We start from the raw sequence: 25,616 nt of genomic DNA, 5'->3' as shown, positions 1-25,616 counted from the left end.
GAAGCCATGCTGACTGTTCCTAATCACCACCTTCTCCTCCAAGTGCATAGAAATGGATTCCTTGAGGACTTGCTCCATGATTTTTCCATTGACTGAAGTGACGCTAAGTGGTATATAGTTCCCTGGATTCTCCTTCTCTTTCTTAAACACAGGCAATGTATATTTACCCTTTTCCAGTCATTCATGATCTCTCCTAGTTACCATGATTTTTCAAAGGTAACGGCCAGTGGCTCTGCAATTATATTGACCAACTCCCTCACCACCCTCTGGTGCATTGCATCCAGCTACATGGACTTGTACCCATCTAACTCTTCTAAACAGTCTTTAACCTGTTCTTCCACTACAGATGGCTGCTCATCTCTCTAGACCGTGTTGCAAGGTACAGTAGTCTGGGAGCTGACCTTGCCTGTGAAGGCAGGTAAAAAAAGGGTATTGTGTACGTCAGTGTTTTCTACATCTTCTGTCAGTAGGTTTCCCTCCCACACTTTCCCTGATATTCTTCTTGTTGCTCATGTACTTGTAGAAACCATTCTTGTTACCGTTCATGTCCCTTGCCAGCTGCAACTCCAACCATGCTGTGGCCACCCTGTATGCCCAAGTAATACTTTTATACTCCTCCTTAGTCATTTGTCCAAGCTTGTACTTCTTGTAAGCCTCCTTTTTGTGTTTTAGCTCACTGAAGAGTTCCCTGCTAAGCCAAGATGATCTTCTGCCATACTTGCAAGTCTTCCCATGTGTCAGGATGGTTTGTTCTTGTGCCCTCAAAGGTTTCTTTAAAACACAACCAGACCTCCTGGATTCCTTTCCTCTTCAGACTGGCCTCTCAGGGGATCTTGCCCATTAGTTCCTTGAGTGAGTCAGAGTCTGGTTTTGTGAAGTACAGGGTCCTTATTCTGCTGTTCTCTTCCCTTCCTTTCCTCAGGATCCTGAACTCAATCATCTTGTTGCCATCCACTGCTCCTTCCCACTTCCCAAGTTGCCATCCACTACTACATTTCCCACCAATTCTTCCCTGTTTGTGAGGAGCAGGTCAAGAAGAGCACAGCCCCTAGTTGGTTTCTTCAACACTTGCACCAGGCAGTTGTCCCCAAAACTTTCCAAAAAATTCCTAGATTGCCTGTGCACTGCTGTATTGCCCTCCAAGCAAATATCAGGGTGATTGAATTCCCTCATGAGAACCAGGGCCTATGATCAGGAGACTTCTGCTGGCTGTTTGAAGAAAGCCTCATCCTCCTGGTCTGGTGGTCAGCAGGAGACACCTACCACAACGTCATCCTTATCGCTCTCTCACTGTGACTCCAACTCATAGACTTTCAGCAGGCCTCTCTACTGTTTCATACTGGAACTCTGACCAGTCATACAGCTCTTTTAAATAAAATGCAACTCCTCCTCCTCTTCTCTCCTGCCTGTCCTTCCTGAACAGTTTATACCCATCCATAACAGAACTGCAGCCATGCAAGCTGTCCCACCAAGTCTTTTATTCCAATCACGTCATAGTTCTGTGACTCTGTAAGGACTTCCAGTTCTTCCTGTAGGTTTCCTAGGCTCCTTGCATTTGTATACAGACACCTGAGCATAAGCGGCAGAAAGCAGGGGCTACCCCCCCCCCCCCCCATGTGACACAGTGGATAGGGCTACAGAACGGCTCAGCCACAGGCTCTGGGCTGCTGCAGCAGGGGGGGTGCGCACACTCAGACATGCAGCCAGGATCACTGCCCTGGCGTGTGGGTTACTGCTCAGCACAGCAGCCAGGCAAGTTTCAGTCTACTCTGTGAAGGGACAGGGGCTTGGGGGAGGGGGGGCAGATTGAGGCCCTCACAGTGGGGGAGGGAGGGAGTGGGGGAGAGGCAGGGGCTGGGGTGAATGGGTCCCCAGGGTGGGTTGTGGGACTATCAGAGCACTGGGCAGCTCGTCTAGGGGTGTGGGGGGTCCTGCCCTTGGCTGCACCCTGGGAAAGGCAAGGGGGAGCACATGCCCCCTATCTGTGTGCAGGGCGGAGGCAGGCTGACACTTTGGCCTGGCCTGTGCTCCTCACTGCTGCCCTGGGAGCGATGCAACGCCATGTGCCTGCCACCACCAAGCTGCGCCCTGTCCTACAGCAGTGGCAGGCACATGGCATCGTGTGGCTCTCGAGGCAAAGGCAGCAGTGCGCAGAGCCCAGCCTGCCCTTGCCACGCACACAAATTGGGGAGGCCTGTGCCCCCTGGGCCTCCGCTGGTGTGCATACAGCGGCAGAAGCCCACCGGTGCCCCTGGACGAGCTGCCCAGGCTCCAAGTTTCCCATGACCCACCCCAGAGCCCCATTTACCCTAGCCCCTGCCTCTGCCCCACTCCTTCCCTCATTGTGGGGGCCTCAATCTGCCCCCTCATGTCCTTTCCCCATGACAGACTTACCTTCTTGAGGGGGAAGGGTGTGAGCGCACACAAGCATGCACATGCTTAGCTCACAAATAATATTTTTTCCCTCCACCTGTGCACCTGAGATAACTAGCCGACTGCCCTATTGTTTCAGCAAGAATGAGAACACCTTCCCTGTTGCCCCTTCCTGCTTGTGCTTCCTCCAGGTCACCCACTTACCTTGGGGCTTTGGTCTCCATCCCCCATCAGTCAAGTCAGATTTTGTGGTAATATAAGAAAGATGCAACCACTGAGAGCAAGCCTCCAACACCAACTTCAGCTCCAGAAGTGCAATCAAAAGATACAGGTGTTGTATGGAGCTTCACCTCTTTTTTTCTGTTTCTGGATAAAAAGCTTTAAATTAGAGTGGACTATATTGTGGAAACCTATTCACCCAACTAACATCATCATTGCTAACTTGGGCCTTGGCCTTGAACTGCCATGCCTGTTCTCAAACCAGTGTAACTAAGCAAGCAGCTTTAAACAGCATTGAAAAATGGTCTGTAAACAGAAATCCAGTTGTTATCTAAACATACTATAGGGCTTTTAATCTAGTTAGCTATCAAGGTAAGAGTAAAAACAGATGTTGCTTAATGAAGCAGATCAGCTGTAGCAGGTCATATCCTGCCATAGCTGATCTGCTTTATTGGCAAAACATGCAATGACTATTGTCCTGCATCAGACAGGGATGCAATCTGGGACAATGAGTAATATGTTTCCTTTGTCTGGGGAAGCTTGGTGTCCCTCACTGTCCTGTGCTCCCTTGTCAGGACCTGCACTGGGTCCCAGTGTGGAGGTGTCGGGCAGCACAGGACCTGGAGAATCCCCAGTGCCCCATGCCTCCACACCAGGACCCACACTGACCTATGCCTCCATGTGACATAGGGGCTGGTGTGGGACCCAGGGACACAATTCCTGGTGTCCTGTGCCTCCATGCCGGGCCCTGTGCTGACCTATAGTTCACATGGATGCATGGGTCAGCATGGGTTCTAGAAAAGAGACACAGGGCCCCACAGATTTTCCAAGTCCTTTTGCCTCCATGCTGGGACCCACAAGTTTTCCCCACTGATGATACTCCCTGAAGATCACAGGGGATGTGTCTGTAAGCAAGGAACCCTGGTTTTCCTTGCTTTGCAGAGCACCCCCTGAAATCTCCTGGGGCACATCCTTTTAAGTAGGGAAAGCCATGGCTTGAGGGGTCTGATCCTGTGTGGGAATTTCCAGGATGCCCAGGATCGGGCCCTTCAAGCTTCAGGAGCGTCTGCTCGTGTGGCTGGAGCGCGCAGGCACCTTTGGACAGCTGGCGCTTTCTCACCACAGAGGAAATAGACATCTGCTGTGATACTATTTAACACTACCTTTGGTTGTGGCCATTGATGTGGTACAACAAAGAATTGAGACATCTATTATTTCATCATTTGTGCCACTCTAAAAATTTTTATGATGGCACAAATGTGACATTAGTTGATGTATTTCTACTCTAACCACCTGCTGCTGATAGGTAAACGATTCATAATAACAATGATACTAGACTAAAAGTCAAGTCAAGAGGCAACATATGACAAGTGAAAATGCTTTACTCACCACTAACAGCCAGCTCGTGGCCCAAGAATGATGCTTCTCTGAATATTAGTATTTGTTGCCAAAATTAAGTGAGCTCCAAGAGAAACAACTTGGACAGGTGCAAGTCAGCTTGGACCCTACCTTTCTGATGGAGCCAGAGTTGGGAAAGGTATTCTCAAGGTACTGAGTACTCAGGGTACAAAGGTACTCAAGAATTTCCTGCCCTGCCATCAGAAGTAGGCACTGGAAAAACACATTAAGAGACCTCAAGACATAATGTTAGAAGCATTCACCGATATTTGGAATGACCATCTGAAATATGCTATACCAAGCAAATCCTTCTGTATCCTCTGGCTGCAGTGCCAATGGCAGGGGAAATAGAAAGCATTCAGTTGAGACCGTTTCCCATGATGGTTCTGAAGGAACCAGATCACCATGAATTAAACCGATGCATCCATGGATCCATCACGTGTAAATTGAAATTCACTCAATGATGTGTAATGAGCCGCTTTGTCCACCAGATGCCATTGCAATTTTTGTGTCATGAACCCCTTTATCCACCAGATGTTGCTTTGAATTGCAGATAGGATAGAAAGCAAATACCTGCAATTTTTAGTTACTTGGATGTAATGTATTTTTTTGGACACTAGGTATTGTACACCAGTGTTGTGGTCCAGCCAGCCCGACATGAATTAATTTTCTGCTCACCTGCATAGACACCCACACCCCTCCTCCCCCCGCCAGCCATGCCCTGGCTGGGGTGCAGTGTCACCATTACCCCATGATCTGCCCCTGGTTCCATCCAGGAGTGAAGAATTGCTTGGCTGCCTAAAGGGGGAAGTGCTTTCATTTGCTTTCAGAGCAAATGGCACCCTCCTGATTACAGGATTTTAGATCATCGCCTCCACACACAAGCGCACCCCACAGTCAGACCCATGGCAGCAGGCAACCCTTAATGAGACTGGCACTGTCACCCCATAATCTGCTCCAGTTCAGTCCAGGAATAAAGAACTGCTTGGGCACCGAAAGGGGGCACCCTTGACCGCTTTAATTTGCCTTCAGAGCAAATGGTGCCTGCCCTCTTACAGGACTGACTGCAGCCTGTAGCCTCCATGCTTCATAATTTTTTTTTTCTTTGTGCTGGCTGCCACACCATGCCAGTCATGATTGCACAAGCTTACCTCACAGTCAGATCCATGGGTGCTCCTGCAATGGCAGCAGGAAGCCCTAACTGACAACATCACCTTTACCAGGGTTACCATATTTCCAGTTCCAAAAAAGAGGGCACCTGTTGCATGCATGCACGGTATATGATTGTGGGGGGCAGTGATATTCCAGTGCCTTGGCCCTGCTCATTCCATTGTCCCTCACTCCCAAGCCACAACTCCCCCAGGCCTGCTGCTGCCCCTCACTCTCAACCCTCAGTACCCTACCCCACTGTGCCATGCTGGTATCAACTGGGGATTTACTGGTTTTTCCAGTTTTACGGGTTTAATAACCCTCTCTATTGGTGCTAGCAGCTGTTGATTTGGCAGTGATGAGAACAAAGCCTGGGAGCCTGGCTTGATGACCTCCTAATGACTCACATTGAAAGAAAAGAAAATAGAAAAGCTTATTTATATAATTGGCTGTTACTGATATATTAAGCATAATTTACATAAGTTACCAAATACCACAGCATTTACAAGGTAATGGTGATCAACAAGCAAAACTCTTCAACTCTTAAATACTCATTACTCTTCAACTTTTAAAACCTCAAGCAATAATCAACAACTTTTATAACAACTAGCAATAACAATAGGCATTGAATGTTTAAAACAACAAGCAAGCAATAATCAATGACTTCCACTGCAGAAAAGCAGTGCTGTTTTCTATGTTTCCAAGCTGGACTGCCCAAGCTGGACTGCCCTTCTCTCTCCTGTTCTCATGATTGTCTCCTGCCGCATTGCCTGGATGATGCTCAGCTACAGACATGACATGCCTGTCTTGCAATTTTGCACAACCACACCACATAGATACTGATGACACTGACGATCCTGTCTGTCTTGGCATTCTTAACAGGCTTCATCTCTGGTCTGATATGAAGCGGTTGGGCAAAAATGACCGAGAAGGTCTTCCTGCCTGTTCAAGTTGTTGGACAGCAGGCCCTGAACGGCTGCAAATAATTGCCCAGGAGAGCCTCCCTGCTGTGCATTGTCCTGCACTGCCTAACTCACCAACTCTTTAAAGCAGTGTCTGACACCAACCCAATCCCCTGGGCTCCAAACCCCACACAAACACACAGCCCCCCGCACCTTCACAAATAACCCCCTTCCCCCACACACTTCAAAAATAGCATCTCATGATTTACATTCCAAATCTCTTGTTTTTTTAAGAGTTTGTCTCATGATTTTTGCCACGATGGAGTTGGCAATACTGAGCAGAGCCGAGGGCCCTGAACAGTTGGTCTTTGGCCAAAGCCAGCAGCAACAGTGAAATTGGTCAGCTCTTCTACTTTGAGCAAACATTCCTTGCTGTGATCTGCCTGGAATCTGCCATAGCAGCTGACAGCATGATTGTTCTAAATGAAGTTCTGAATAGTATTAGGATTAGGATTACTATTAGGGTGGGATGGCATGACAGCACCACCCTGGCCCCTTGTTCCCACCAGCACAGCACACACACAGGCGTGACAAGGTTCACATCTTTATTTATCATCCTGTTTTCTTTTCCCCAGTGCTGAGCGTGAGTGTACTGCTCACACACTGAGGAAGTCATTGATCATGTGGTGACGTTATCCTCAGTATTGGGGGTCAGGGTCATGTAGCGTTGTGACAGGTATCCATCCAGCCATTGGCGGAGGTTCTGTGGCAGGCCAGGCTTGCCCCCCATGCTGTCATAGCTAAGGGTCCTGACCCAGGAATGCAGGTGTGTCCAGGGAACCAGCAGTATCGGCAACAGCAGGGCATAGTGGCTTGGCCAACCTTCAGCCTATACAAAGACCTCATTGTGCATGGCGTAGGGCATATGCAGCAGTGGCATGCTCTGGGCACATTGGCATTGTGGGGGGTAACCATCCCCAGGGCACCTCCCCAGGGAGGCTCCTGCAAGGGGCGTGGGGTGGTAGCTGTGTGGCAAGAGCCTCACAAAGGTTGTCTTGCAGCCCTGCATGATGAGCCGGGTGCCAACAGCTGTGCAGCAGTAGAGCAAAGAAGTTGTCCTGCATGGGCAGATGGGGGGTAGGGAAAAATGTTCAGAGTGGCAGCAGCAGTTACTTGCAGCCATCACCCAGTGGGACGCTGGCCACAGTAGAGCAAGCTGAGAAGAGGAGTGGGGGAGTCATCTGGCAGTCTCCTGGCCACCAGGTCTGACTGTTTGACTTACCATTCTCACTGCGCACCTGTGTGCATGGGCAAGCCCCAATCTGAGAAAAAGCAGTGGACAGCACTTGGTGCTGATCATCTTATCTGTGAAATGTTGCAGAATTTCACAAAAGGTTTCTGGGTTTTTAGTTGTAGCCATGTTGGTCTAAAGAAATAGGTGATATCTTTTATTAGACCATCTGAGTAGTTGGAAAAAAGTTCTTAGCAAGGTTTCAGTCGCAATCACCCTTCTTCAGGCATAAGGAATCTCTGCTGTTCTGAGACTTCAAGGAATGAGAGAAGCTAAAAGTGTGGCAGGATGTCATTGAGAATGTAAATGAATAAAAATTAGAAAAATAAAAGGTAAAAAGGGAAGGGAGGGGGAAGAAAGCAGTGGAGGAGGGAAGGCCAAAAGGAGACACTAAAGTGGTAGTAATAAAAGGTAAAAAAGAGGCTATGGAAAAGGAAATATTAGAAATCAGGAAGACAAAGGGCAGAAAAATAGAGGAGGGGAGGGGAGAAAAGGTGGGGGAAAAGAAAACGTAATAGGTCAGGTCAGGCAGGTACCTGGTGAATCAGATGTCATGCAGGTTGTAATGTGTCATAAATCCAATGTCTATATTTAGTCCATGATTTTTTGTATCCAGTAGATTGATGAAGTGAAATTTATAGGCTTATCTGTGAAAGGCGTTTTGTAAATTCCCTTTGAGGATTAGAACTAAGAGATTGGAGAGAGAGTGGTTTTCTTGTGAGAAATGTCCCCCCACAGGTAATTGGGTTTTTTGTCTTTTGATAGATATCAGGTGTATGTTCATTCTGGTACGCAGTTGTTGTTTGGTCTCTCCTACATATTTTCCATAGAGGGCATTTGGTGCATTGGATGAGATATATTACATTTCTGGAGGTGCAGCTGTAAGATCCAAGAATGCTGATGGTTCTGTTGTGGGGTGTAATTGTGGGGGTAGTGGAGATACATTGGCAGGTTTTATGTTTCTTGCCATGGCATGGTCTGGATCCATTTGGTGTGTTTTGGGCCATTGCTTCTTGATGGGCTGTTGCCTCTTGATGAGCTGGCACTTTCCTTTTAAATGCGGGCTATTATCCAGCCACTTTATTTTTCAACACAGGCTATTATCACATACTCAAGCCACGCTCCCTGGCTTTGTTTTCCTCACATGCAAAACCAATAGCAGTTGACAGAGGCACCTGTAGAGGGGTTTGTTAAATTTTTAAAACTATAAAAACCTGTTAAAATTGCAGATCAGCTTCGGGGGGGGGGGGGGGGGGGGATGAAAAGAAATGTTGGGAGCCAGGGAGAGCACAGCATAGGTTGGCACTGTGGCCAGGCACATGTATGGTGGGTGCAGGACTGGCAGGGCTCCCTGAAAGTGCCTCCAGGTGCCCACATTAGGCACCCAAGCATTTATTAAGCCCTGACAGGAACCAGGGGCTGATTAAAGGGCAACGCAGCATGGGGGGTTATTCTAGCCATGGACATGCAGAGGTGCATGGTTGACCCTGCTCCCACCTTTGCCCTGCTGTTTGCCTTCGGCTGCTGGCACCAGTGCCAATATTATAGAATGGGGCAGCCCATGGGGGCAGCTGACGTCAGACCTGCCCCCTCCCACTAGTGAAATTCTGTTCTAGTGTACCACGAGTTACCCCCATTCTGCGCCCCCTCCCCCCACCCACTGTCCACTTGTGGGGAAGTACTCTCATTACTGGTATGTGTCTGAAGCGAGCCAGGGAATATTTGGCTATGCTTACATCAGCCAGCACTCAGAACCAGGCATTATTAACTCTTTCCAATAACGAAAGTAGATATGGATGAGAAATACTTTTTATTAGACCAGAGCACTTAATTAAATGACAGTGACATACCACGGGATGCCAACTCCCCAATTTGCTGTATATAAAAACTCATTACCAAATAGGAACCCCTCTCTCATCATATGGTCTTCTTTCCCAGCCATGCACCCCCTGTCTGAACCTCCACTTGTTCCCTAAACTGTAGTGGTGCTTTCCTGGAATTGGAGCATCCCTTGGTTGCAGGCAGTGTGGGTGGGGGAGCAGGCTCAGTGGTATCACTGCTGGTGACCTCCTGGAAAGAGGCAAGCCTAGTGGAGCTCACGGACAGTCTTCCAGGGTGGCTCCATTTATGAATCGAGGGCTTGTTCACATGCTTAAGATCCGATCCTTAATCATTGCATGCGTCTCCTGGAGATTTGCACAGTACTGTGAGGCCAGATCAAGAAATTGGCTTGTGTGGTCTAGGAGATCCTTTTGGAATTCCCTAGTGTTGGCCATGCTTTCCATCTCCCTCTGATTAGTCTCTCTAAGCACCTCCTGGACTTTGTCCTGCCACTCATCTGCAATGATCACTCGTGATTGCACAGCCTCCACCAAAGACTCCATCATGTTCTCTCTGGAGCATTGCTGCCTGCAGCGGAATTCCTGCTTTCGCTCTGCTCCAGTATGAGCCAGTGTCCACAGTTCAGATGCACGTCCCTGGCTTCCATCAGGTGCAGTAGCTGGTAACAGGAATTGGAAAACAAAGTGTTTTTGGTCAAAGATCTCATCCCCAACCTGTAAAGAAAAGGTTAACACTCACCTACGCTATTTGTAGAAACCCCCCAGCATATCCACCCCAATGGAAGCAAAACGTTGCCTGCCGTAGTGCCACAAATGGATATAATGCCCGTTTCCCAATACTTACAAGTCCCTGGCTGCGGGTCCTCTTGCATCTTCAAAACAGAAGATCTTTGGGTCTCGGGAACTTCTGATGTGTCAGACACATTGGAGAGGAAAAACAGTTTCATCTGACTTGTCTTCATCCTCTGTGCTCAGTGCTGAAGGTATCGGGGAGACTGGGTGCATGGTCAGGATAACTCTTGTATGTCCCTGTCCACCAGCTCCTGCAAGTAGTTGCCCCACGCCTCCAACATATCTCCTGTTTGAGTCTCAGGACAGTCGGTGGTCTCTTTGTTAGGTGTGCTCTCCTGAACACCTGTCCCAAATGACCAGAGACCAGCCTTACCTGCATCCTTGGTGACAGTGGACAGCTTCTCATAGAGTGGTGCAATTGTGTGTGTTGCCCCAGAATGAGAGTAATCCTCGGCCCAATGAAAAGCACATTTCAGGGCCTTGGTCTTTGTGTGGCACTGTGTCTAGTCCTGTTTGTGCCTGCGCGCCTTCTTTTCCTTGGCAATTGCCATATACACTGGCTTATTCCATCTACTTTGCAGCTGCTCAATAATCTTTTCCTCCAACCAAATATCGATCAAGTCTTTAAGTTCTTCCCAGGTCCAGTTGAGGCCATGGCTTATAGATGTATCAGGCTCCTGTTCCATAGCCTGCATACTGGATTTGTTTTTTAGCATCGACATCGAGAACTTTTTTTGTGGCCAAATGAGTCAAGAGAGGGCCAGATATGCTACCACCAGTCGCGAAATGCTTTCTGGCAAAGTTTTTGAGCTGTTATATAGACATGTGTTTAAAGAACCTTTTTTAGAAATTTCATGTATGCATACCTATGAAGGTGTGAACTGTGTCTCAGTACTGGCAATCAAGGGAATTTGCTCAAGTGACCTTTCTGAACAAAGCACCGGTAATATGCATAGCCTGGGCTAAATCATCCCCCGTTGTCCAGAAGGGTAGATCATAATGGCTCACTGCTGATTGCACCCAAGCGTCTTTGGCTAGCAGCTCTTCCTTCATGCACACACCCCTTTCCCCCCACTGTTACCACCTATCAAGTGCTCAACTGTTCTGGGGTTCTATCTGGTCTGAAGGGAAGGAAAGTCTGAGGTTCATTCATTGAATGTCTGGCTGTCTGCACCCCAGTTTTTACTGATGAGCAATTGATGAATTTCTGGGGGATAGGGAGGGCCCAATACCCTAAGTACTAAATTATGGGAGGTAGCCAGATTACAGGAGCCTGGTGTGTTCAGCAGTAGAAATGTAGCATGGGTGTTAATAGTGCCCTATTCAAAAATCGGGTGTGGGTCTATTTTGAGCCATAGTGACTGTGAGAGGACTTGATGGTTCTGGCACCTCGTTGCCTGGCATAGATGTTGATGTGCTAATGAGAGTTATTGAAACATAGTGCTGGCCCCACACACCCATGTTTCAAATTTGGCTTAATCCAGGGTGGGGTACATTATGAGGTGATATTTCTTGGCTGTGCCTATTCATTGGTCCGGTAAATGGCAGTATCTGCACCCAGGGTGTATGATGGTTTTCTGGGGTCATCCTAAACCCCACAAGTTCTCAGTGGACCTGCAGAACATGACCTTCCCCTCACTACACCAAAACCTCTGGTGTCCTACACCCAGGACACGGCCTCCTGAGCTGTGTAAGCATTGAAATGCAAAAGTCTGGGCAGTTATAATGCTAATAGATTGTATTCAGCAGCCCTAGCTGTTTAGATGATCCCTAGTGAACCTTGGTGGTGCTGTGGGCTAAACAGCTTTGTGCTGCCAAACAACATGGCTTCATGGAATCCTGAGTGAGGAGGAGCAAATAGAGTAGGATCACCTGTTGATGGCTTTGGATGCAATCAACACTGTAGAGACACAGATGCTGATCGCAGTGCAGGGTATGCTGAGCCTTCTGCTAAATTGTGAAAATGTGGCAGAACTTAATCACGGCTCGCTGTACCAGGCAAATAGCCTGTGTAGTGGATTGGGAGAACTGAGAGGCAGCTGTGGAACTGGTGGCTTACAGGTGTCCGTGGATCAACCTATGGAGCAGCAATCACAGGGTCTGGGCTCATGCAAGCAGCTTTGACTGGTGGGAGTGAATCGTGCTGTCATGGGCTGCATAACGGGCAGATAAATATTCATTTTCTAAATTTTTTAGGAGCCCCGCGGGCCGGATAAAATGGCTTGGCAGGCCGCATCTGGCCCACAGGCTGCATTTTGCTCACCCCTGGGTTAATGTGTGCCAAAATTTCCCTTCGTGTCGGAGAAGATCCCCCCCCACCTCCACATAGGCAGATTAATGCATGAAGCAGCTGCTGGGTACTGGGCGGGAGGCTGCCACCATGGTGGAACCCTAGGAGTGGCCAGAGCAGCTGGCAGTGGTAGGGAGCAGAGGGGCTACGTGGCCTGGGGCATGCAGGCTGCAGATCGTGGCTCTGCCCCAGCTATGGACCATGCTGCCACCACTGCAAGATCCCAAGCCAGCTGCAGTGCAGGTCCATGCTGAGCACCCTGCCAGAGGGGGCTGGGGGAGGGGGCAGAGCGACCCCCAAAATTACATGTGGCTGTATGCACTGCCAGCACATGTGGCCCAGTCTTCATAAACCCCAGGCCCATGTTATCACTGCTGGAGTGTCCATGGAAACCAGCCACAGCCACATGGGCACTGTGAAATGGAGTCCGGCTTCTGGTTTGCTTTCTTCAAGGGAAAGAAAGAAACATGGAGGGACACACCCCAGTTTACCTGTCGTTTCCTCCCCCCCCCCCAACATCATTGCTCTTTATATGGTGATGGTTTTTCTACCGCCCCCACTGCCTGTGGTGGTAATGTTTCCACTCCTTCTATCTGCGCCCTTCAACCACACAAACCCTAGCACCCACCTGCATTGCAAGGGATGCAACAGCAGGTGCAGCACATGGTAAGTTTGCCATTGAGGGGGCGTGCCTTTGCACATGTTAACATTTTAATATTTTGGGATAACTTGCATCTTTGTTATAATTGCCTTCCAGAAAACACATGCACGGCAGAGGTATCATCCCAGACCCCTCCCCCGGGCTATGCTGCATCCTGGGTGATGCATAGACTTTGACAGACATAATGTTTGGAGAAATCTCCCATGGGAGATTTTGTAGCCTGTAGCAGGGAGGTGAAGAAGGTGGTTTTGGGAGTATAGGCCAAAACCCATCTTCTTTCTTCACCTGCAGGACTATTAGAAGATTAGAAATAGAAGAAAACTGAAGATAGAAGATGATAGAAAATAAAAATAGAAAAGGATAATAGAAATAGAAAATAGTAGGATAACAAATAATAGAAATAGAAGATGCCACTGTCCAGCTGGCCTCATCCAGTTAAGGAAAAGTTTATTTATGTTGGCTGTTTTTTAGTCATTCATTTACTTAGTTTTTTTAAAGTGATAAACAAAAATAGTATATTTTATGTTTTTATAGTATATAAATAATGGTTTATAGTAAATAAAGGTTTTAATTTATAAAGTTCCTTCTGGATATGGTGTGCTTTTTTTTTTTTGTAAGTGGATTGGCCTGGGGCTCCATATGGGCAGCTACAGCTTCAAGGGGTGGGGAGGTTGTGTTTTGGGAGTGAGGGGATTACTGGCTTGCTGTGCGCCCTTCTGTAATTGACTACCAAAAAGATCAGAGGGGTGGATTGTTACGCTGCTCCCCCTGGTGTAATGTACTCTGAATTGTGCACTGAGCTTAATTCAATTTAAAGGCTATCACCTGTAAACAATAATGTATCAAATTAAAACAAATCATTTCAATCTTAATAAACATATTTAATTTATTGACAATTAAACACATGTACAGGCGCCCTAGGTGTTCAGTTCTGAGGGCTGCGGAGCTCTGGGCAACTAATTGCTAGCTCATACCATGGACAGATGCCAGTGAATGAATGGTATACTGTGTCTGAGGGATTTTCCTTTTGCAAGATGCTTAGGTGAAAGTATCTCAGTCTCTTTTTAGGGCTTTGTCTCTTCAGCCCTGTTACATGGTTCTCAATTTGTGCTGCTTCAATATCTGTTCTGTTGAAAGTTATTACCTTTCCATTGCATGTATACATTGTTTCCTACTGAGGGACTGCTGGGAAATGAGTTGTTAGAACTGACCTATGTTGCCTTTTTCTTGCAGGTGTTGTGTCTGTTTGCTTTGAAGGGGACAGTGATGGCTACATCAACCTGGTAGCATACCCTTTTGTGGAGAATGAGACTTTGGAACAGGATGACGTGCCTGAGAGGGACCAGCCCCGACGCAAACACTCACGCAGGAGCCTTCACAGATCCAGCAGTAGCATTGAGCACAAAGAGGAGAAACCTGGGTTGGCCAGTGACAGCACTGAGAGGTAAAGGGACTGTGGGCTGAGGACAACACAACTTTTAGGGAAGCCACTTTCATGTCCTTCTGTGAGCTTTGTGCTCCTAACAACAGTTCTCCAGTTGCACATGGTAGGTAGAATGTCACATGCTTGCTATCTTAGTGATTGCAGAGTTTTTTAGGAGTTTTGTCACATTCCTGCTTCTCTGTACCAACCCTTGACTGCTACAGGATTGCCCCATTTTTGGGCAGCAGCTCTTTCCAGATACCACACTAGAGTCAGGTGTGTCCTAGTGAAAAGGCTGGCTCTGTTGTGCATTCCTGAGGTTTGTTGAAGGAACTCTCTTCTACTCACTGGGGCAGCCTTAGGAAAGTTGAAAACCTTTCAGATTTCCTTTGTGAAGGCTGTACTTTCCTGGCTGGCCTATGGTGTCTGCTAAAGCAAGCTCCTATGATCTGACACAACATTGTGGCTCTGTTGTACGTGCCGGCAGAATGAATGGCTGGCTTGCTCTAATTGTGATCAGTCTGAGTGCCATACAGTTGCTGCTAGGAAGGCCCTGGATTGCTTAGAATTCTGATATGAAGTTCTTGCAACTGGCTAATGTATAACCTGATCCTTGGGTCAGGAATCTCTTCTCTTAGACAGGACACTAGGGACATTGACAGGTACTTGTAAACATCTCTGCCAGGTCTATTGAGCTTTCAGCAGCCCAAGCAAAGGACTGTGCTGATGGAACAGCTCTTAATGGGACCAGCCAGACTTCAGAGTGCAAGCTGTCCTGTGCCTCAAAGTGAGTCAAAGATTTCTAACCTCTGCACAGATGGGTTGTCTCTAGTTGGTGCAGACTGCCCCCTTCTCTCTTATGTAAGTGTAGGCAGAATAGCTAAACACAGGCTCCATCCAAATACAAATGAGAAGACAGGTTGGCTGAGAGATCTGGAGTGTATGTCTGTTCCCTATTAATTTAGTATGTGTAGTATGTGCATGACCTCAGTTGATCTCTGAGGTCTCCTTGTGCCCTTTAAGCCCCATTCTGGTAGGGAAGATACTGGTGTCACTATCTCAGAATGATGAGAATTCTACCTGCAGCTCATTGACCTGAAGGGTAGATTGGGGGACTGGGTTCCTCCCTTTCATATCTTTGTATTTCATGTCAAAACCTAGGTACAGTGTTGTGACATCTTGAGACTGCAGACTTGTCCTTCTGCATATTCTGTAAACTTAGCACAGGTGCAGTTTAAACTGAAACCTGAAAATCATTGTTCTGATACCTAGAGGTGTTGGTTTGCTGCAGAGAAGCTGGCACTTCTGAGTTGTGTGAGGTGTATAGTAGGAGAGGAACAGGGAAACATTGCGTGATGGGAGGATATGTTTGTTTGTTTGCCTTTATAAGCACTCTGGAACTGTAGTCTAATTTGTGTCTGAAAGGGCAGCTGCTGCATACAAGCACTACCAAGGAGATCTGTTTTCTTCTCTGTTCCAGCAGCATCCAGGAAATGAAGAGTCCCAAGATGGACTTGCACATCCATTCAGATGTTCCATTTCAGATGCTGGATGGAAACAGTGGCCTTAGCTCTGAAAAGATTAGCTATAACCCATGGAGTTTGCGATGTCACAAGCAACAGCTGAGCCGTATGCGATCAGAGTCCAAGGATCGAAAACTCTACAGTATCCTCTAGAAAGCAGAGCCATGTGCTGCTTGCTGCCTCTGCTTCACACCTTTGCCTGGAGTGGCTAGCACTTGGCACTCAGGCTACTGTACCTGGAGCACATGCTTCCCCTCAGCTAGCACAAATAGTGACCAACTATGTCAAGTGCTTGGGGCCTTTTCCTTTACTCCTCCAGTATGACCCTTCAGTGGCAGCAGTGGCAGAGACCTGGGAGAAGGATAAGTTTTTAACTAAGGACTCTAGCCACATCCACTGGCTAGGCCTTAGCTGTCTCACTACATCATCTCTCCTCAATTTCTTTTCCTCTGACGGCCTGGATGTGTATTTCTGTCCAGTAGCATTGCCTTGGTAGCTGTTTCCTTGCTTATTTTGTTGAGCCTTTTCTCTTTTCTTTCCTGCTCTTCTATTCCTCTTTTCTTGCTTGTATTGGTTTTTGAACCATGTTTTTTCCTTTCCCACACATTCTTTTTACTTTAGCATCTCCCAAAGCCTCTCTTGAGCCCCGCTGTGGTAGCACTGATGGGGGGCAGCTCTGACAGATGTGCTATCCTTGACACACTTTCCAGAGTTCCTCTTGCTGGAGAATGTGGTGCACCATTTCAGATTTCCCTGTGTACTAGACCTGAAGATGGGGACTAGGCAGCATGGAGATGATGCCTCTGAGGAGAAGGCTGCTCGGCAGATGAAGAAGTGTGAACAGAGCACCTCAGCTACACTGGGTGTGAGAGTCTGTGGCATGCAGGTATGGTATTCCCAGGGGATCTCTCTGGAGTGCTCCTGTGGCATAGATCCCTTTTTCCACTCCTAGAACTTCAGGAGCCCCCAAAGGGAACACTCTTTACTAGGCGCATGAACTTCCATCCTTCAGTTAAGCTGCATGGCACCTTGATTGCAAGTGTTGCTTTGTTTCATAGAGCATGTGCTCAAGACATTGCTTCTGTCTGTTTGACTAGAGTAAGGGGATCTGACTTTTTTTAGGATAGTGTACAAAAGTAGGTCACAGCCTACAACAGCAAAATACCCCGTGTTTTGAAGATGTGCTAAAATCCAGCAAGCCTGCATATTGATGGTCTAGCAGTTTGACTTTCCAGCCAGAACAGTAGTGCCTTTAGGGTTTTGTGTCCAGTAGCACCTGATATCCAGCCCTGTGGCTGAGATGGAGTGCCCCCCTTATTATTTTATTCAAGACTTGTCCTTTTAGGGGTCTAAATCTATCTTCAGGATTATGCAACAGTGAGTGATCCAGGTTAAACATGCACCACACTGATTGTCAACCAATAAGTAGGTACCATGTGGAGGGACCATGAAGGTTTGGAAAGCCATGTGGCTCAGGGGGTAACAGTTTTGCTTCTGGGCCACGTGGTTATACATTTGTCTGTATCAGTACTTTGCATGTTGCTGCACCAGTAGATGTTGCTGCACCAGATACCTGTAGAGCTGCCCCAGTTGGGAAATGCCGATTGCTGGGCAGCCATCATTCACACAAGCAGAACCCCTTGCCCTGCTGACATTGTATATTGGGATATCAGGAGCATTAAAGGTACTAGCCAGTCTTATTTTATGCTACACCTCTTAAGCAGTGGTGGCTGGACAGTCTCTTCTTGTTGCAACACAGGGTAGTCCAGTCTAGTCCTTCTGCATAGCACTACGATCTTGCTATGCTTCCCATTTAATATGTGCCTCCTCTGGCATTCTAGGTCTATCAGCTGGATACAGGCCATTACTTATGCAGGAATAAATACTACGGCCGTGGCCTTTCCATTGAAGGTTTCCGCAATGCCCTCTACCAGTATCTCCACAATGGCATAGAGCTGCGCAAGGACCTCTTTGAACCTATACTCACCAAACTCCGGAGCCTGAAAGCTGTGTTGGTGAGGCAGGCCTCCTACCGCTTTTACTCAAGCTCCCTCCTCATCATTTATGATGGGAAGGACAGCAGGGCAGGGATGTTTCTGGAGCGCAGGGCAGAGATGCGCCTGAAGCGAGTGGACAGCTCTCTCTGTGAGAGTCTGCAGGATGGCACAAGCACAGAGCCCAGCCCCTCAGCCCAGCCTAAGGTGGATGTGCGCATGATTGACTTCGCACACAGCACATTCAAGGGTTTTCGGGATGATCCCACTGTGCATGATGGACCTGACATGGGTTATGTATTTGGGTTGGAAAGCCTCATCAACATAATGGAACAGATGCGTGATGAGAACCAGTAGTTTGAACTGTGCTCTTTCATTGATACTCTGGTGGCAGGAGCAGACAGGACCACCTACTACTGCAGGAAAAAAACAAACAGCTTTGGTTTTAGAGGACTGTATTGCTCTGCTGTTTTTAAATATACCCTGGGACAGAAGAGCTGAGGCACGTGTGAGGATCTCTGCTGTCCTGCTTACCAGATGGCTCGTATTGCACTTGGCCCTACCTTCTGTAAGAGGACCTGCCCACAGAGAAGAGAGGAGGAGATAGCTCATCAGATGGGGTAGGATGTGATGGGAGGTGGGTCTAGGATTCTGTTGCCACTGCTCCTTCGAAAGTCTTAGCAGAACTTCCAGATTGAACTTCTCTTCTGTCACTTGGAATGGGCATTCATTAAAGTAAGAGCCAGCAGTATCTGTGGAGTGGATGGAAGGCAGCACATTCATGCTGTTCTTATGTACTGGCTGTATTAATGCAGCTAACCCTGCCTTGGGGTTGTGATTGACCGAGAGGTCTGTTTTTGATACTGCCTTTATCTTCTCCCGTTTGGGCACTGTGACTAATCATCCCAAACAGGCAAGAATAAATGACCAAATGAACCCCAATGCAGGACTGCAGCAGAGGGGAAATGGCCACAAACCATGGGTTGCTCCTGAGTTAGTCACTTACTTCCCCTGCCACTTTTTGCAACTGGTAGTTAAACTTGGGCAGGATCAGTAGCGATGGCTTAGGCTAGCAGGCAAGCATGAGGCTTCTGTGATACTAAACACCTCACTGCACTTGCCCAATGAGAGTTCAGCTAACTGACTAGCACTAGTGTCAATAGCAAATTAATACAACCACCATCTATTCTCTATGGTTCATCAGGCTATTTTCATTCTCTCCATTTGTGTAATGTAGGCCCAATAAATCACATGCAAGTATCTCCCTAGCCATGTGCAGACCAGGTGCTGCAGCACAAGATAGTTGTCTTCCTTTAATTGTGCTGGAACAAGGCTTTCTTGCCTCCCATTGCTGCTTTTGCAGATAGTTTTTTCACTAATGCTGGGGCAGTAGAAAAGAAGGCTGAGGGGATGAGGGTGGATAGCAAATCTCAAAATAAAGACGACAGTCTTGATTATTGTAACAGGGCTTCAGTGGTCATAGCCTTTGTGCTGACTGTTGAGCCTTTGCTGGAGTTGGTCTTTCCTCTGAATGGAAGCAGTTGCCTAGCTGCCAAAGTGAGCCTGCAGCTAGAATCACTGGAATCACTGTCCAGCTTAATTTCAGGGAGCTGTTATTTGCTGGCCTGGTTGTTGTAGTGAAGCATTGGTGTCTCATGCCTCTGTTGGACAGAACAAAGTTTAGCTTCATTTTTAAATCTGTGCACCACTCCTTCACAAATGGATTTCTATGTTGGAACTTAAAAGAACAGCAAGGAAGCAAGTAACTGACTCTCCTCCTAAAACTAGTACAGCAACCCAACCTCAGAGTTAAAGGTAAGTGCTTTACCTGTGGTTCCTGGTGTTAGGTGGCAGAGAAACTCTGCCTGGGCATTTTTGTGGCCTTTTGAGTGAGCCCAGTTGTAACAAAACAGTTGCTGCTGATGGGTGTGTAGTTCTGCATGTAGCAAATGCACTAGGCCTTTTGGTTACACGCTTTGATGGGGGAGCATTCTTGCTGAGTTGCTGTCATCTGTAATTGCTGCAATGTGGAGTTTGGGGCAGTGTGGAATGGGAAACTTGCATTTCTATTACAGCTGTTCTTTGAGGGTGGGGGTGTATTGCTAAATTTGGTTTCAGAGCTTAACATCGTCCTTGTTTGTTGCTGCTCTGCAGAGTGCAGTTGAAGCTGTTGCTCCCTTCCAGCCTTCAGATGATGTTAGGGTTCTTGATTATAAGGTTATGACATTACATTTGTTGGGTTACTCCTTCCTCCCCATTCTGCAGGCTGTTGACTGTTTTGCTTCCTCAAGCAGTGGCTAGTACAGAAACAAGTCTAGCTAGAGGAAATGCAGTCACTGAAGGAAGAAAGGGAAGTCTAAGATAGCTGTGAAGAAATCTGGAGTTAATGTCCCTGGCTCTGCCTCACCAGAAGACTGTTCTTTATTGCACAGTGACCAGTCAAATCTGACTCTGGTGTTCTTTCTCCTTTAATGCCCCTCGTTTTCCTTGGTGTCTTCTGTGGAAGGTACCTCTAAAGAGGAGCATTTCACACTGGGGATGGAGCACCTCTACATATCACCTCATCTTTCAGCATTCCCTTTGCCACCTATTCTAGTTATCAGAGTTGGTCTTCTATGCAGCCCTACCTTATCTCTCCCATTGATCCCATCATAATGCTGAGCTTAAAAATGGCTGTCATGCCACATGGCATCTTGGTATGTATTGTATCTTATTTTTGGTCCAGTATGGTCCCTGTATTATATCCTCACTCCAGGATCAAGCTGAGGAGTAAAGGAGATGTTCTAGAAGTAAAGCTGTTCTTATTCTAATGGTAAAGTTTGGTTCCTTGTGAGTCCTTTTTAAAAATCCCTTTGGACCCTACAGATGAGATTTTCTACAACCTGTAAATTGTGTTGAAAATAAGATATTTTTCTGACTGTTGCCAGGACTTTTTCTTACAAGACCTGTGACTGCTGTTTGTGCTTCATTTAGAACCAAAAATACACAAGGTCTTGTTTTGTTAGCGTTGTAGAATGTCGGCATTTCCACATTACATGATTGCAAAGCCCAGCAGTGTGCAATAGCAATAAGCCTTCTCATGTGGCTTTGAATAGGCTTTAGGCTTTTGGAGCACCTATACACATGCTGGATGTCTGATCTAACAAGTGCTAATTAGCATGCATCAGAGCAGAATTGATTAATCCAGTGTGCTGGAGAGTGCTAGTTAACACACTCCAGTAGTTTCCATGTCCTGTATTCAGCACCCCCATGCTTGAAAAAGGCAGTGGAGGCACTTTTAACTAAAGCTCATCAAACAAGCTTTAGTTAAAATGCCCCCACTGCCATTTTCAAGCGCAGGATGCTGAATACACATGATGCTGAAGGCGCTTTAATTATAGTGGTTTTTGGAGGCACTGTAAGTGCACCACCCCTCACCCCCGCCCTGCACCCCAGCATGTGTAAAGATACCCTTGGAGATTTAGACTTCTGGAGGCCTTAGCTTGGGGAGAGTGGAATGTTCAGTTGGAGTCGGAGGAGCCCAAACTCAGTTGACACTGCTCTTCACCCTCTTGCCAGGGCAGGAGTAGCTGAAATCCTTGTGCATAAGCAAAGCAAAAGGTGGATAGAGCTTGTGATGAATGCAAGGTACTCTCTCCTAACTAGGTGGCACTGGTAAGAGTAGCTCTCTGCCAGCCCTGCCCATGTCCCACCATGTGGGCATGCTGCAGTGTCAGCCTCTGCAACTTGGTGCTTCTCTTTAAATTGACAACAGCAGTAAAGCTGTCTTAGACAGCAAGGCAAACATATAGCTAGCTCTACCACACATGAGGAAAGTAGTTTTCACCAGCTGCTCTTTGCAATAAGACAGAGATGATTGTTTGAATTTGCTCTTTGTGGCTAAACAGGAAAACACTGTTGGTTTGTCACAGACTTCTTCTCCGCTCATGTCAGAAATGGATTTGAACAGATACTTCCAAAATCTATGGACTGATTCTCCAAGCAGATTACCCTGCTTGTTATTCCTCTTCACTGTCTATCTATAAAACCAGTTTTTGCCAGTGAGACTTGTAGATCCACTGTCTTTTGGGTAGACTTCAGTTTTACTTATCTTGCAAAGAAGAGAATGAAATCAACCTGACAAAACACTCCTGCCCTCTGCTATCACACACATTCTCTAGCTCACTAAAGTGAGTGCTGGTACATGGTTGAGGTAAGCTTTGTTTCATCTTGTTTTGCGGGGAATGTTACTTTGCTATGGATGGAGCTAAAGAGAATTTTAATAAATGTAGCACCAAAAATGGCCAGGATTTGAGCATTTCTTGTTAACACTGTAATAGATTTCCTCCCTTATCACTCACTCCCCCAGCCTGATAGCAAGAATGAGAAGTCTCTGGTTAGCCTCTTTTCTAGATAATCTGCCAGCTCTTAGTGCTGCCTCTGATTTGGTAAATCATCAGGAGGTAATTTTGCCTTTTCTCCTGCTTGGTAGCACCCTCAGGCAAACAGGCCTATTTAAAAAAGAAAAAGGGGAGGGGAGCATGGAATCTGTTTTGGATTCTGAAGCTACCCAGTTGTTCCCCCGTGCCAGACAGGTCAGTATATAATTGATTTGACTACAAAGAACAAAATAAAGGGTTCTTTCCATCTCTCCCCATATCCCACCCTGGGAAGCAGACTGTTGTGGCTGGTTAAAGCACCATGGGGAGGCAGAAGTGAGTTGCCTTAAAGTAAGCATCCTCAGAGTTCATAAATACGTACGTCCCTACGTTTAAATTTCAGAGGGACTAGCTGAAGTGGCCATAAGGACAGCTATTTGGTGTTGGGAGTATAAGGTCTTGGACAGCCCTTCCCTACACAGCCTGCATGCATTGTACACAGTCAAAACTACCTTAGGGTGAATGTATAGATTATCCTTTCTGCCCTGTCTTACTGCAACAGCATAGTTTGTTCTCTTTTCAGAGCTTGTTGACATTTCATGCTCAGCAGTATGAACTTCTGTATCAGAACTAGTATGAACTGTGTAGTTGCCCTCATGTAGAAAGATGGACCAGCTTTTCCACTTTCTGGAATACATAGCCAGTCAGTTTCTAGCAATAGTGTGATCTTCTAGCAGTGGGAACATGTAGGTCTGTTAATGAAAGTGGATTTTTTTGTTATTTTGTTTTCTTCTTCTCCTGTATCCTGGTCTCAGTGGACTTACAAACATGGGCAAAAGGGAACAAAGCCTCCTCAGATAAATACTTTGCAAGTGGGATAGTAGCAAGGGGCTTGTTTCACCACATAAATGCACAGGGATTTGTGTGGGTCGCTGCTGCTATCTTGTGGAAAATAATGTTGTGGATTCCTTCTCCACTCCTACCATGACCTCGGGGTTATTTTTGCCCTGTAGCTTGTCACTGACTGTCTTGCTCTCTCAATGGTATCTGAAGCCATTCTTTTGAGCTGGCAGCCATTGTATTTTGATTTGCAGAAGGCTGGGCTGGAATGTATTAGAAACTATGCTTGAATGCCCTCATTTGAAGAATGGGTCTACGTAGAGATGCAGTTTACCTAAAATATGCCTGGCTCCATGATGTAGCACATGCAGCACTTCCGAAAAATTAGCCCTCTACTAACTGGCTTCATCTTGTCTCCTTTACAAGACGGAAATCTGCCATGGGGACAGTGCAAACTATTTCTCTGAGCTGGAGAGGGGGTTGAAAAGGAAAGGAGTTGCCTCAACAGCTGAAACTTGTTTTCTCCTGTACCTCCACCTGTCCAGCAGGTTTGTACCAAATATTCTGCCCCCTGCAGAGGACCAAACCCTGCATGGTTGCAGGCCTCCTCTCTTCAGGTGTTAGACAGCATTTATATGGGGCCAGTGGATGAGACGGTTACTGGAGAGGACTGTGAAAGGATGTTTGCTGAACTCAGATCCTTACTAGCAACTTGTCAAAAATTGCTGGAATATGCCTAACTCCTACAGTAAAGCCAATACCATAGATAGTATGGAGTAACAATCTGTGAACATGGCAGCTCTCAGCATGTTTTATTGTTTGCTGTGATGTCCTCTCCAGAGAGGTCACAATGTAGCTGCCCTCCCTAGTCCTGCAGCTTCCTCCTGTTTTATATAACTGGTCCCATGTCCTCATTTTCCCACTCCCAGCCTATGCCTAGGACTGAAAAGTTGCCCAAAGCAGAAGTTCAGATGTTGTTGTTTGTGTTTGTACTGTTGCATGTTTATCTCAGGAGCAAAATGCTTTTGTACTTGAAAAGTCCAGGTGAGGAGGGTCTATTGGGATGTGTTGGGGGCCTTGTAAAGGTAATGATGGTATGGGAGGGAGGAAGCAGCACAAGCCCTCTGCAGTGCAGAGTGTTTGTCCCCACTTGCCCTCCATCCCTCAGCTTGTCTGGGAGGGATGTGGCATCATATACTGTCTTCTAGCATTTTTTTTGCTTACTTTTAGTATTCTCTTAGCCTCATTCTACTGGACAAATCAAGCTTATGGGCATGAATAGGTACCAGTATCTGTACTACAGACGCTTCACCGTTACCTCTTTTGCTGTCTCAGTCATGTATATACAAATAAAATCTGCTAGAAGTTTAGCAGTGAAATGTGTGTCCTTATGCAAATTCCATGAAACAAGCTGGCTCAGCCTGCTGCCTCTTCTGAAATCATAATAGGTAACAAGTGGACTGCAGGAGAACCCACCAGTTGCTTTCCCGGTGGACTTCTTACCTTGGAGAAGGAAATAGATTTAAGAGGATGGGTTGGGGGTAGGGCATGCAATACAAATACGAAGCAGCTAGGGTGCTTCTATGAAAGACCATGAAAACCTGCTTTACCATTTGTGGCAGGATCAACTGGCTAAGGTGGATGGATGTCATGGGAGAGGCCTCCCAGTTATCAGGAAACCATACCTACCTCCACCATCTGAGTTGCCTGGGGCAGGATTTCTACAGCCCCTCTTGACACCAGCTCCAGCACAAAGACATGTTGGCAGAGATGCTGGCAATGGTGCAGTGCATCCTCTCCACCTTTACTCCCTATATCCCCAGCCACACTCAGCTGGCCTTCTCACACAAACCACGTGCAAGTAAAAACAGGATCTAAAAAACCCTACTTCCCTGGGCCTCCCTGCTCCTCGTAGCCCTCTCGAGGGGAGGGTTTGTGTTTGCAGAGTTGCCAGCGCTGAGCCCCCTTAGCTGTATGTTTAGTTGATTTTAATGAAGCAAAGCAATTGTTTCAAGAGCAAGGAGGAAGCTCGCAGTGCAGGCAACCGGCAGCGGCTCCCTCTGTTTTCTCGGGGGGACAGAGTGGAAGTGAGAGCTGCCGCAGAGCCCCTGGAGCAAGCCTGAGGCTGTTTCCTCGAGCCACGCACGTCCAGCCGGGGCAGAGCGCGCTCCAGGGGCGGCTCCTGGCTCCTGTCCTCCCCCCGACCGCCGCCCCCTGCTACGGCCACGGCCACGACTGCGGCGCGCGACAGTCCGGCCCGTGCTCCGGCCGCCCCACGCAGGCGCCGCGGGGCCCGATCCCGCCCCGGGAACCGGCCACGGCGCAGCCCCTTGCTCGGAGACGCTCCGGCGCGCGGGTCTCAGCGCAGCAGCCGGGGTCCGCGCGTGGGCAAGCGGCACCCGGACGCGTCCCGGCGGCTGCCCCGCCCACCCCGCTGACGTCGGCCTTCCAGCCCAGTGACGAGCCGCTGCAGCAGCCGGCCCCGGCCCAGACACCGCGCAGCCCCGCCCCGCCCCGTCGTCGCGTGCTTGGTGCGCTGCGCACCTGTGACGTGCCGGTTGT

General features: G+C 47.6%; 1 protein-coding gene across 6 annotated transcripts in view; it reads left to right on the top strand.

The window, feature by feature from the left end:
• The window catches only part of IP6K1 (inositol hexakisphosphate kinase 1), a 102,773-nt gene extending 78,349 nt beyond the window's left edge, over positions 1–24,424 (top strand). For 4 of the 6 annotated variants that reach the window (XM_019497002.2, XM_019497005.2, XM_019497004.2 and 1 more), the window contains 5 exons: positions 14,150–14,360; positions 15,025–15,126; positions 15,820–16,004; positions 16,573–16,748; positions 17,704–24,424. In XM_019497002.2, coding sequence (XP_019352547.1) covers positions 14,150–14,360; positions 15,025–15,126; positions 15,820–16,004; positions 16,573–16,748; positions 17,704–18,213 — 1,184 coding nt within the window. In that variant the 3' untranslated portion in view covers positions 18,214–24,424. The remainder of the gene's footprint in view (positions 1–14,149; positions 14,361–15,024; positions 15,127–15,819; positions 16,005–16,572; positions 16,749–17,703) is intronic. The other 2 variants (XM_014607961.3, XM_014607959.3) reach the window with 2 other exon arrangements.
• Positions 24,425–25,616: the final 1,192 nt, after the last annotated feature.

Source organism: Alligator mississippiensis, chromosome 12 (assembly GCF_030867095.1).
Source record: "Alligator mississippiensis isolate rAllMis1 chromosome 12, rAllMis1, whole genome shotgun sequence".
NCBI classification, from domain to species: Eukaryota; Metazoa; Chordata; order Crocodylia; family Alligatoridae; genus Alligator; species Alligator mississippiensis.
Note: the sequence above shows the minus strand (reverse complement) of the source record. Positions and strands in the feature narration are given on the sequence as shown.